This window comes from Mastigoproctus giganteus, chromosome 8 (assembly GCF_048544385.1).
Source record: "Mastigoproctus giganteus isolate SK-2022 chromosome 8, ASM4854438v1, whole genome shotgun sequence".
NCBI lineage: Eukaryota > Metazoa > Arthropoda > Arachnida > Uropygi > Thelyphonidae > Mastigoproctus > Mastigoproctus giganteus.
In genome coordinates this window covers 102988327-103002334 of record NC_143582.1, presented here as the reverse complement: position 1 = coordinate 103002334, position 14008 = coordinate 102988327, and the positions used below count along the sequence as shown (strand labels likewise).

Sequence of the window (14008 nt, the reverse complement as noted above, 5' to 3'; positions counted from 1 at the left end):
TGAGTTTCCATTAACTAAAAAGACAAGGTCATCTGCATATGCAATTTGTTGAACATTTTGAAAATCTGTTGTCCTATGCAACCCATCATCAAGAACAAGTTTCCAAACGACGAAACACAAGATGGATCCTTGGAGGCAACCCCGGGAGATAGATCTGTGAATTTCATGCTTTTAGTGATGATGGTGACAGTGTGATTAGCAAAGTAATGACTAATAATAAGTTTATAAAGCTGGAAAGAACAATGATTAGAATGGGTTTTCTGAGGGAGCTCTCCCACTATAAGGTGTCAAAGGCGCCCTCAAAGTTGTTAGATCGTACTGGGAAATGGAATTATCAATAAAGTGGCAAAGTTCTAAGTCTTTTTAACATCCAAACCCTTTCCTAAAAGAGTATTCGAAGAGAGGGTGCGGAGTTCATAGCTTTATGCAGTGTGGTGATTTTAATAGCTATTAGTCTGTCTAGAACTTTGCCGAGATGAGGGAGAGCAAAGGTATGGTTTGAGAGGATCTGTCATTGGCTAGAGCTTTGTTAGGTTTGTTGTAATATCTTAAGAATGGAGTGTTTCAATGGTTTGAGAAACATTCTGGTAGTTAAGCATTTTTTTGAATAATTTAAGAACCTTAGACAATAAAAATGGCCTAAAGTTCATAAAAATAAAATTCATCGCATAAAAATGGCCTTTAAGTCATAAAAATGTTTGATCAAAAAATTATCGATCAAGTGATTGTCAGGAGATTTGTTTCAGTGAATTTTATTGAGGATTGAAGTAAGTTCCTCTGCAGTGAACGGACTTGTTTCTTCTTTAGAAGGCATATTTGGTTTAAATCTCGAATGGATGGATAATATGAAGTGTCAAGATCACCATTAGACAGCAGTTGGCCCAAGATGGCGTTTATGGAGTGTGTTGATGTAAGAGTTTCCATACTGTTAGAGGTAATAATACTGTTGGAGATAAAAAATAATTAAATTTCACCTAAACTCATCTTATTTTTAATTATTTTATAATTTTGTCTATATATCTGGGAATAATAACATAAAGGTTTATTTTTCCCCAGATGTACAGACAAAATTATGCCAGGATTGCAATTTACTTTCATAAATCAATTTTACATATTTTCTTTCGAGAGTTTTATAATCTTCAGCCACCAGCGAAAATCAATGTTGAAACCTTCAGAGAATCAAATGTGAAAATAAAAATCAAACAACCTAAAAAATCTGCCTCACCATCCGTCACAAAAATAAAATAAATCTGGAATTAAAAATAATTAAGTTCGAATATCCTCTGTGCTATCTACCGACGAAAAGAAAAACTAAACGAAAAATTTAAAGAATTTTTTTTAACCTGGATTTATCAATTGACTTGGATTATGCAAATTATTATGTAACTAATCTGTTCTTATAAGTGCTGGCATATCTTTGTCATCAGAGCTCCCTTATCGTTGTCTCTTAATTTCTGTGTTTATGACTTTATTCTACTCTTGTAATTTTCTTCGAAATCTATTGTGTATGAACTTCAGGTATATTAGTTGTTTATTATTTGAATTTACATGTACCTTATATATACTTGTCTGAAAGGACATACGTATTCCTTAGATTCCATCCAACCTTGGGGAGATGCTTATTAGTCTATGCTATAACCAGAATCTCGAAAGGCTAACAGTAACAGTTTGCGAAGCTCGGGGACTACGGCTACCAGAAGGCTGCAATGTCATTGGTAAGTTAGAATTCAGTACATAAAAGTAGGCAGAGATTTAAATATTATGAGAAAAATAAATGCTCTGAAATCATTAGAGGAGTCAGACATTATGCAATTTAAGGATTTTTCTTCACCAAAACGCCATACGCATGTAGGCCTTGCATCATAACTTGCAAGGCACGTAAAATGAACTTTACTACTTAAAGGACTGGGAGGTTCACTGTACAATTTCCTTTTATATGATCTCTCTTGGAAAGACGTTATATATATATATATATATATATATATATATATATATATATATATATATATATATATATATATATATATATATATAACGTCCCTAATATATATATATATATATATATTAGGGACCTAAGAAAACGCAAAAAAAAAAAATTATTATCGCTTTTTACCGACAATCTAGATGACTTCAACTGCGGCCAACCACCCAGAATGAAGGCAAAAAACGACAAGAGGTTCTTTGTTTCTGTGATGATCAATATATGCTAAGTAATTTAAATCTAAACCAAATATAAACCAGTATAGGCCAAATATAAATCGAATGATGATAAAGTTAAGCGATAATAATTTTTTTTTTCTTTTTTTTTTTTTTTTGCGTTTTCTTAGGTCCCTGATGGTATTATTATTGGATTGATTTACTTTTTCTAATAATTCTTTATATTATCCTTAATATTCTATAGACATTATGGGTGTATTGCATGATTGCTTGCAACTGCATTGACTCATAAATATTATTTACATATTAGTTACAGTTATTGTCGTTTTAACTTTCTTTCTTTACTTTTTTATCATTAATTATATATTTATATATATATATATATATATATTCCCTTTGGTCTGCACGGATTCCACAGTGGTATTGTCGATGTCCTCCCCACGCCGTAGGAAAAAGCCCGGGTTCGAATCCTGTCGATGACGCAAGGAACTTTAATAGCCTTTTTTCACTCGGTGGTTGAGTGATTTGGTCGCAATCGTAGCTAGCACGATGATTTTTTTTGTCCAGCAAAACAGGCAAATGGACCAGACGACACACTCAATTTACAGACAAAATACATATATGGGTATATTGTAATCAATTACTGGTGACCCTAATATAATAATAATAATAATAATAACAATAATAATATATTCACTATTATTACATATAATACAGTAATATGTTATATATACTCTACAATAGCCATAGCCCGAAGGGTTAGGCTTGTCAGTTGGAGACAACATCACTTAAATGATGGGGGATAAGCAGAGAGATATTCAATGTTCACAAGCAACAACGTATGGAATAGTATTTGCTACTTGCCATGCAAACGCCATGTTGGTGATTCACAAGAAAGACAAACCGCTTCTGAATCTGTAAACTGCTACCTACAAAAAACATTCTGTAAGTATGCTAAATTTTTTGGCCTGTCAGTCAATCCAGAGAAGTCAAACTATATCATCTTTACGCCAAGTCGGATGACTTCTACTGATACTGCATCTTATGTACTTCCGGTATTGGCAGGAAATGTTGTGACTCCCACAGACAGTGTCAAATTCCTAGGAGTAATCCTTGATGCCAACCTCACCTAAAAAAACAAATCTAAGCTCAGTATTCCAAAGCCCTGAGAGCGTTCTGGGGAATGAAAATTGATCTGTGCAAAACGCACAATAAGCAAATAATCAAGAAATACCTTGCAGTTTACTTCTGTAGTGTACTCTCCTATGCCGTGGAAGTTTGGTTGGCGGCAGCACCCACCAGCCTCAGGAAACTATGGGGCCTCGAATTTTGGTGCTAAAGTGGGCCAACTTGTGGCCGCACCAGATCTACACAACATCTAAATCTACTCTCTGCTGCAACCTGCAATATACGCCCATAGTCCACAGAGCCCATGTGCTAAAAATAAAATCATTTCTTCGTCTGTGCTCAGCTAAGCCCGATCACATCAACATCTGGAAAACGGTCGGTTAGCGTTTGCCAACCAACCGTGTGTGTGTGTGTGTTGGCGTAGTACCCCGCCCCCCTCCTTGTGCTCAAGGCTCCAGCGGTTACAGAATTTGAAGAGATACTTCCCTAATGTGACTCTGGACACTCTCAACTCGCTTAACATCGACATCGACCTGTGGACAATAGACAAGGCATATCGCGATGGTGCGCGTGATTGTTCGGGTCGGGTTATTTACATGCACCGCTTACTTCAATTGTTTTAGTATCTTAAACTAGTGTAACCATCTTAATTTTCATCTAATGTCTTAGATCTATGTTCATAGCTCATGAAGAGTGAAAATCAAAGTGCTTTTGCTACTATTTCGTCCAGTAATTTCGGATTTCCTGGCAGAATTGCTAAAGTTGAATCGGACCTTGTTGTTCGCCATTGTGAGTACAGTGTGTATTAATTTACCCGTTCGAGCCCACATACTGCGAAAAGTAAGCGGTCAGCTCCTCACCACCCTACTTAATCCTAGCCTGAAGGAACATTCCTGAGTCAGTAAGTACTCTGTTTTTATTTTGTCAACAACCTTGCCATATCTCTCCCTGTAGTGTTTAGCGAATATTCGGTACAATGCCGTCGAAAAATATGCAACCCTGCTCGAGCTGCTAAAAACTTTCCGACTGCCTAACAAAATGTTCTTCATTATCATGCCAGCTTCTTTTTTGCAATTTTTGTAGTGGCATTAAAGATCTAAAACGGACAGCACAACTTAGGAAATCAAAATGGAGATGTGTACTCTGCCGCAAGCAAAATAGGGATTCGTCAGATACAGCTGACATATTGGCTGCTCCCTTAGTGCATCTGCCTCCCTCCCCCACAGTCTCTCCCTCTAGAATGCTGAATGTTGTTAATGACGTCACCACACATATCAATTCCACTCTCAGTGAACCGGCTACGAATAGCAAGTTTTTGCCTGGGGTTACTGATAATTATTCTCAAACGGAATCACAGGCTCAAGTCATCTGCGCTTTTTGCGGGTGTAACACTGAGAAATTTGAAACTATTGAAGGCATTCGAAGAAAACTGTATTCAGAAAATAGCTCGCTAAGGGAACGTCTGAGCCAGCTTGAAGATTATCAACGAAAGTCCTTGAGCGTACTACAAGATCTCTTGCCCGTGAACACTAGACTCCCTTGTCCTGGCCCACTGAACGCCCATCTCCCACACCTGAGTCATCGCTACTACCCGAAACGGATACAGTTACACTCTCTAAAGACAGCGCCTATAGCGCCATGCTAATATCAAAGAAACGGAACTCTGACATTGCAGGCATGAATGGAGCATAGCAAAGCCAGATGCCCGGACCTCAATCGACGCAAGCATCCCCACGCCAACGGTATTCCAGAAACAGCAAAACCACCTTGATTGGCACAAGAGTAGTTAACACTAGAATCAGAATACGAGATCGCCAAGCCACCAGCAATACTCATGGAAATATCTTCATTAGCAGGCTGGATCCGTTGACAAAAGTTGAAGAAATTCAGGCACTATTGATGGAACGAGCCATACCCGGTAAGCCTTTCAAAATCGATAACAAGCATCCTTCTTATGCTTCCTTTAAGATTCAGATTGATGGGCCTAATTACCAACAATACCTCAGTGCAGAATACTGGCCCAGAGGTCTGTTGGTAATGCCATACTATGGGGCACTAAAGAACAAGAACTTATCAAGCCCGAACCCCATTCCACAACAATGTATAACTACACCAGCATAGCTACCTGTCCTCTCTAGCGGAGTCTCCCAAATTATATCCGAGAGCGGGTGCAACTTACAGATGTCTAACGTGGAGATGACGAGCGAACATCGGACCGATCGCATTCCAGTTAGAATATCCAGAATGAGAGCACATCGAACGCGACATCGATCCCGGGACATTATGTGAAAAGCAAATACTGTTGCAAGAATAATCTCATCATAGTACAACTTTCTGTCGAAGTAAAAATTCGATGTTTCCTACAAAACATCAGGGGTGTCAAAAACAAGCTAGATGGTCTACGTGATTTGCTTTCCTGCTCAGACTACGACTTTGTCATTCTGATTGAGACCTGGCTCAGAGATGAAATGGAAATTGCTGCCTTCACCTCAAATCTTGGCTATAAAGCGCTGGCTGCTAATAGAATTGGGAGACGAGGTGGCGGTGTAGCAATCTGTCAAAGGAGTTCACTACCCCTGATTAAGGCATCCACTTATCCAGGAGGTGACTTAGAAGCTGTTCTTGGAATCTACCGAATTGCGGGTTTATCGATCTCTGTGTGTGCCGTTCATTTACCTCCACCAGTTTCTGAGGATTCTGTCTTTAATCTGACAGCATTGCTGTCATCCACAATCAATTATCGGGAAAAGCTCATCATCCTCGGATACTTTAACCTTCCACAAAGAAGCCCCTAGATACTCTGTCATTGAACATGTCGGAAATGGGCATTGGTCTTATTCATGTTCGTCCCTCACACGGCGATGCCACCCTGCAGCGCATCTTCTCAAACTGTTTAGTAGAGGAAACCCTGACCATAACTGAGAACTTCCTCCCGTCCGATCATGTTCCGATTGCTGCGATGATATCTATGCAGGCACCTAAGGTTGAACGTACACAAGTACAAACTACGAACACTGTCAGGAGAGTATACAATCTAAAATACATCAACATTGGAAAAGTTACTACCCTCTTCCAACTTTACCCATGGAACATACTGGCTGAGCTTAACATAAATGAGGCTGCCTACTGGCTCTTTCGAGATGGATGGAATTCATTGCAAGGTCTGCAATGTCCAAAACTTGCATCCTTAGTCCCCACTCAAAGCCATGCAAAGTGCAAAGTGTGTTAAGTGTCTAACGGCACCAGGGGTTCCCCCCATCTCCGCGTTGCTTTCATTGTGAGTGTACCAGTTCACTGGGAAGGCCAGAGATTTAAAACTGTATGGATCATGGGAGTGTGTTGTGTTATGTACCGTTGACTCAAAGCCATGGTGGAATGACCTCCTAATCAAGGCCTTTAGGGAAAAACAGGCAGCCCATGCCTCTTACAAGAAGTCGCCTTCACAAGAGTCATACGCCAGATTTTCCAAAGCAAGGATGGATTTCCAGAAGAGGAAACAATTTTCTATTGACAATTTCATGAACCGCCGTCTATCCAGGGGAAAACGTGTGTGGTCCACAAGTCATACTTGCACCCCTCTGTCTTTAGATGTCCAGGAATGGTGTGAGCATGTGCTACGTTTTAAGCGAGATCACCGTGTGTCTGAAGCATATCCTTGGAACGAAGCGTTTAACATTTCTTCACCTACTAGTAATACAGAAATTTCCGAAGAAAAACTAATAAAAATAATAAATTCACTACCTGACAAGTCCACCATAGGAATTGACGCAATACCTCTGTTTAGTCTAAAAATTGCTTCTCATTTCATCAGCAAAGAACTCACTCAACTCTACAACAAATTACTCAAATTTGCACAGGTGCCTTCAAGCTGGTTATCATACTGAGTCGAGGCAGTTCCGTAAAAGCCTCATGCGAAAAGACCGGCTGACTTCAGACCAATATCAATTGCCTCTCCCTTCCTGAAATGCCTCGAGAAGTGCATCTATAATGATGTAGCACTCGCAATCTTTGCGCATAGGCCAGAACACACCCATTATGCCATGCCTAATAGATCTACGGTAACCTGCCTACAGTCATTATCACAGAAAATACTTCAGGCCTGGAATGACAACGAAGATCTTCACACCATTTTTCTCGACATGAAATCTGCTTTCGACTCAGTCCAAATAACACCCCTTCTTGCCTTACTTGAGAGATTCTACGGCATATCCGGAAATATGCTCGAGATCCTGAATAATTTGCTATCTAGGAGAATGCTTCACTACAAAGGCGATGGCGTTAAAGACGCTAAAAGCCTCGAAGTAGGGATCCCACAAGGTGGTTGTCTCTCAGCCTTGTTATTTGCAGCAATATTCGTTCCACTAATGGATCAAAATACCAGCGTTCCTATCGTATGCTGATGCTACTTGCCATGCAAACGCCATGTTGGTCATTCACAAGAAAGACAAACCGCCTCTGAATTTGTAAACAGCTACCTAAATACATTCTATAAGTATGCTATATTTTTGGCCTGTCAGTCAATCCAGAGAAGTCAAACTATCTTATCTTTACGCCAAGTCAGATGACTTCTACTGATATTGCATCTTCTCTATTTCCGGTATTGGCAGGAAATGTCCTGACTCCCACAGATAGTGTCAATTTCGTAGGAGTAATCCTTGATGCCAACCTCACCTATAAAAAACAAATCGAAGCTCAGTATTCCAAAGCCCTGAGAGCGTTCTGGGGAATGAAAATTGATCTGTGCAAAACGCACAATAAGAAAATAATCAAGAAGTACCTCGCAACTTACTTCCGTAGTGTACTCTCCTATAAATTGATCTGTGCAAAACGCACAATAAGAAAATAGTCAAGAAGTACCTCGCAACTTACTTCTGTAGTGTACTCTCCTATGCCGTGGAAGTTTGGTCGGTGGCACCACCCACCAGCCTCAGGAAACTATGGGGCCTCGAATTCTGGGTGCTGAAGTGCGCCAACTTGTGGTCGCTCCAGATCTACACAACATCTAAATCTACTCTCTGCTGCAACCTGCAATATACGCCCATAATCCACAGAGCCCATGTGCTAAAAATAAAGTCATTCCTTCATCTGTGCTCAGCTAAGCAGGATCACATCAACATCTGGAACACGGTTGGTTGGCGTTTGCCAGGCAGACATCTCCGTAGTACTCCCTCCTTATGCTCAAGGCTCCAGCGGTTACAGAATTTCAAAACACACTTCCCTAATGTGACTCTGGACACTCTCAACTCGCTCAACATCGACATCGACCTGTGGACGATAGACAAGGCATATCGAGATGGCATCTTGTCCCATCGTGCTGTTTGTGAAGGACATTTATGTAAGTGCCGATCTTAGTTAGCTGATGTAATTTCATGTTCTGCTCAACTTGTAGTCCTTTTTCGCTGTAATTACTACTTCACTCATTTTTACATTTTGACTATTATCTTTGCTTTGATCTATTAATTATTATTTTATTTATTTATTTATTTCATTTTATTATTATTTTTTATAAATCAAAATCACTTGTATAAACAACTAATTGTAAGAATCCTCGGGCTTTCTGTGTAAGGAATCACTAGTGTATAAAATTTATGTTAATAAAGAATCTTATTATTATTATCTTGTCCTATCTTGCTGTTTGTAAAGGACATTTATGTAAGTGCCGATCTCAGTTAGTTAACCGAAGTCATTTCATGTTCTGCTCAAACTTGTAGTCCTTTTTCGCTGGAATTTGTAGTCCATTTTCGCTGTAATTACTACTTAATTTTTACATTTTGATTATCATCTTTGCTTTGATCTATTAGTTATTATTTAGTTATTATTATTATTTTTTTATTTATTTATTTTTTTTTATAAAACAAAATCACTTGTATAAACAACAAATTGTAAGATTCCTCTGGCTTTCTGTGTAAGGAATCGCTATTGGATAAAATTTATGTTAATAAAGAATCTTATTATTATTATTTAGTTAGCTCATAAGTAGTATCGGAGGTCGGTATGAACCGGATGCTTCTCAGTACACGCGTTTGACTTGACCATTGCTTGAGGGAATCAGAAAAAAAATCGGTTATTTATTTTCTGGTGGGTGTGTTTTTTTTTTCCTCAATAAATGGCGTTTGTTGTAATTTCAGAATATAATTTTCAATTTATTTTTATTTTTGGGGTAGGGTGTGAACACGGGTTGTTGTTCGTGACGTTTTTGTGAATAACGTTAATTATGTGACAATGCATTATGGGTCTTAATTGGGAAGGTTTATTTTTGGAACGGTTATGCTGTGGGAGGGGGAAGTCGCCCCGTGTCTTCTGGGAAGTTTATTTTGGAGTGTTTATGCTGTGGTGAGGGCCGCCATCGCCCCGCGTCTACGTCGCAGATGTCTCATCTTGTTTGTGTGCAGGATGAAAAACCTTTTTTTTTGACGAAGTTCGCTCATACCTGAAAGATAAAAATCCTTACTGCCTATAAGATAAAAATTCCCAGCTGTTTCTATCTGCTGCTGAGACCTGAAAATAAAATTATCTGTATTCTTAAAAGGTTTTTATTGACCAAAGTTTTTATTCCACCTGTTCTGGAAAAGCGGAAAAATTAATAAACCTGTGTGTTTCCTTGAAGTCTTGTCAAGTTTATCTGCAATGATTATGTTTTTTTTTTTTCTCTAACCTCTGTATATTGTTATGTGTAAAATCTATTCCAAAGTAAAATTTACGATTAAGCAGTTGTTAAAATTAAAAGGTTATTTATTACCTGTTCTTGAAAAGCTGAAAATTTAAAACTGTTGTTTTTCCTGGAAGCCTTATCAAGTTTATCTACAATGATTGTTATTTTCTCAAACCTCTGTATTTACTTGATGTGTAAAATATTTTTCCAAAGTAAAGAAGTTTAAGATTTAAAATTAAGCAGCTGTTAAACACTTAAAAAGTTTGTTTTTCTCAATAATACTAAGAAATCACACAAAAGCTGTTGGCCTCAGAATTTCTGTCTAAGCAATTAAAGTGTTGACATAATGATTCATAGCTATATCGTTGCTTAGGGAATGAAAACCCATTAACTTAGAATTTTTTTTCTTTTCAAATGTGTGTGTGTATGTGTGTGTGTGTGTGCGTGCGTGTGTGTGTGTGTGTGTTTTCACGATCTCCGGGTCGACTTAATGGTAAAAATTTCTAAAGTAAAGTAAAACGTAAGATTGAACTTAAAATTTACTCAAGCTTACTCTTAGTAAACATAGGCGCTGATAAGATTTACAAATGCCAAAAAACTATTTAACTACTTAATAAGTCACTAAAGCTTTTGTTTAGGAATCGTGCAGTCAATCTGAATCAAAAAACTCACCAGGACTGCTCTACTGTGGAAGCAGAATTGTGCAGTTTCTTCGCAAAGCACAAACACACAAGGCACTTACCTGATGGGGATATTGGCAAAATATCCTCGATATTCCATATTCTCGCCCTTAACCACACAAACACGAAAATCAAATGGGGATTTATTCTTCTTCATGGTTAGATATTTAGTCCTTTTTCAGTTTATTGAATGTAAATGAGTTTATTTACATATTAACAGTAGAATGCAAATTCAAGCTGCCCGGAGATACATGCTTGGGTTAACACAGAACATACATTCTTTTCTGCCTACGTTCGAAAACTTCAGCCGACATTTTTGGATGGTAACATCCAAAAATGGTATTTCATGTTAACAACAGCACATTGTTGAGCAAAGCAGAAAACACATTTTTCCAATTAGCTGTATGAAAGCACAAACATATACAACTTCAACCAAGACAGAATGCCGTTTCTTTTAATTCCCCGCTTATTCGTTTAAAATTCACAAGCGAAAACACACGTGTACACATCTAACCTGCATTCCAAAACAAGCACAGGCATGTCCCCATCTAAGTGTTAAGCCTACTTTTAACCGTAACTTGAAAGTGGTCCCCCCCCCCCGAAAAAACTAATAATTTCCAGAATTTCTACTCAATTTACAAAATTGAAACTCTCAATACACATAAATAGAAGTATATCCTTTGATTTCCTGCCTTTAAATTGCTGCAAAAACTATGAATTCTCTCAAAAACAGCAAACATATATGATCCCATATCAATTTATGAAATTATGACCTCCAAAAACTGCGGCTGATCTCTTTGATTACATTACTAATTACAGCATTTGTTTGAATTCGGAGCGTCATCTCGACGCCGCTGGCTAAAACGAATCAACACACGCGGAGATATGATTGACTGGTCAAGCTTACGTCATTAGCGTTACCAAGGTGATCCAAGGAGAAAATAAAACTGTAAGCAACTTTCTTGGAATATTAATAATTTGCATCGCTCTATCACTAACATTTTGCTTTACTGCTTTTCGTAATTGTTGTACGAAAGAATTGCAACGAATTGTTTTTGAAAAATAAAAATATCGTATTTCCTGTCTTCAATATGTATTGTACTACTAACAAAAAATCAAGGAAATTCATCTATTGGAAGCCACAGTGAATACGGAAAAAAAAACTGTTGTAAAACTGATCACTACAATGCATATTTCATAAAAAAAGTTCGCTTTTTTGTAATTGTTTTTAGAGTACTTTATCGGAACAACAGTTTCATGGATTTATATTTGTTCTTCTTACGAAATTCCAAGAAAATATTTCTATTAATAGCTGAGGTATAAACTGCGAAAACTGATGTCGAAAGTAATTTGCATGCATCTCACCTGGTGTGCAAACGAAAAAAATAAAATACGCTACGAGTAACGGATTGTGAAAACAATCCGTTACTCGTCTCGTCTCGTAGTAATGGATTGGGAAATTTTAAGTAATTGTTACTGAATACACTACTTCGATATTTCCTTCATATATGCATTTCATACCATCAAAAAATTTCAATTGAAAAACTGAATTTTCATTATCACACACACGCCAGAAAAATTCACCATAAAGTGTCATATGTTTGGATGCTTGCACTGCATTCTGAGCTGCAACTGTAATAAAGTCACTTCTCTTGCACTGGCAGAGAAGTGACTTTATTACAGTGAGTTGTTTACCGAATGAAATTGTTTACCGAATGAAGTAGTTGTTTACCGAATGAAGGAAAACAGGGTTCATTTTCCTGAAATTTCCAGTTCCCTTCATTCACTTGGAGGAAAAAACTCCTTATGGGAGGGAGTTCACTCTTTCATGAAAATCGAGTTGTTTGTGTTCAAACAGTAAGTTAGTAATGTTAAAAGAACGTAGTACTTTGTCTATTCGTTACACAGAATAAACGACCCGTCAGTATTGAAATTTACCCGGTAAAATTAGAGTTTTTCATAATTTCCAGAGCGATATTTAAGGCCTGATTCGTGATATAGCAGTTCCGAGTTTCGACAAGAATCAGTTTCAAGGTCACAGCTCCTGGAATGTGCGAGCGATATATGGGTTTTAAAAGGTCGTATTTCTCTATTTGTGCTGGAGTTACGATATATTTGTGGTTACTTTCTGTCTTTTTGCGCCTCAAACAGATTATTCACATTTAAAATTCGAGTTTGAGGATTGTATACTGTTTGAAACACAATTTTTCTGTATGTGTTGTTATTTTTTATTTTTTTATTTTATTAATAACAAGATACACAACAGGTAACCATTAACAGTGTATCTGAGATCAGAACAATCAACATAATAACAATAATATGAAATCCAACAGGAAGATAGACATTGATATAGATTCAAACATTAAAATCATATGTACAAAAGAGGATTGCATTAAGTTAAGTTACGTAAAACAATTAATCAGTTAGAGAATATAAAAATAATAAAACACATAATAATAATAAACTACAATAATTAAATGAGAGCTAGTTATTTGGCATTTGAAGTGAAGAGGCAAACTTATGGATGGAGTTCATCAGTGACTGGGACTTGTCACAGAAGTCAATGAGAGAACCATTTGCTGATTCTGTTCAGTGGACTGAACTTCATAAAGTCCGTTGTGGCAGAGTCAAGGCGAAACGGTATAAGGTTCCTGACTTGTCTACAAGGAGCATTGAAGTTGATTTTGCTAAGGATATCAGATGCTTCACACGTTCCAGTGATTACTTTGGCTAGAAGGGTGATGTCAGCAGTAACTCTTCTGGTGCACAGAGGCCTCAGATGAAAGTAATCGCACAGCGATTACTTTCATCTGAGTGATACACTGAGTGATAGAATAGAGGATTGCGGTACGTAAGGTAACGGACAAAATTTTTTTGGACTGCTTCAATTTTGTTAGTTAAAGTCTTTGTGTGAGGATTCCAGCTGGGTGAACTGAATTCAAGGATTGGCAGAACAATAGTTTTATAAAAGATAACCGCATATCTGTAGTTTTTGAACTTGTATGTATTCCGTTTGATGAATCCCAGTGTTTTGAATGCTTTGCTGGTGATTTTAAGGAAATGAGCATCGAATTTAGCATTGCTGGAGAAGAGAATCCCCAAGTCGTTAACTTGGTCACACCTTTCGATGATCACAGAGTTAATACTGTACTCCGTATTTATTAGTTGTGGAGATCTGCCGGATGAGAAAGAGATTACTTTGCACTTCGAGGAGTTAGCAGACAAGCCATTCAGAGATAGCCACAGAGAGAATTTATTGAGAGCACATTGAAGCTGTTGAGAATCGGTAATCTCCTTCACTGCTGAGTAGATCTTAAGATCAACTGCATAGAGAGCAATTTGAACATTGGAGGTGTAGATGAACGGAGGAAGATAATTTACGAAAACAATG

At 37.7% G+C, this 14008-nt stretch overlaps 1 protein-coding gene across 4 annotated transcripts in view; it reads left to right on the top strand.

Moving 5' to 3' along the window:
- The window catches only part of LOC150081744 (synaptotagmin-15-like), a 377464-nt gene that overhangs the window by 318987 nt on the left and 44469 nt on the right, over positions 1–14008 (top strand). For 3 of the 4 annotated variants that reach the window (XR_016547288.1, XR_016547289.1, XM_090379611.1), the window contains exon 7: positions 1595–1715. Coding sequence is in view for 2 of the 4 variants with exons in the window: in XM_090379611.1 (XP_090235737.1) it covers positions 1595–1715 (121 nt within the window). In the remaining 2 variants the exon portion in view is untranslated. Of the gene's footprint in view, positions 1–1594; positions 1716–11436; positions 11505–14008 lie in introns of those variants that run through there. The other variant, XM_090379612.1, reaches the window with a different exon arrangement.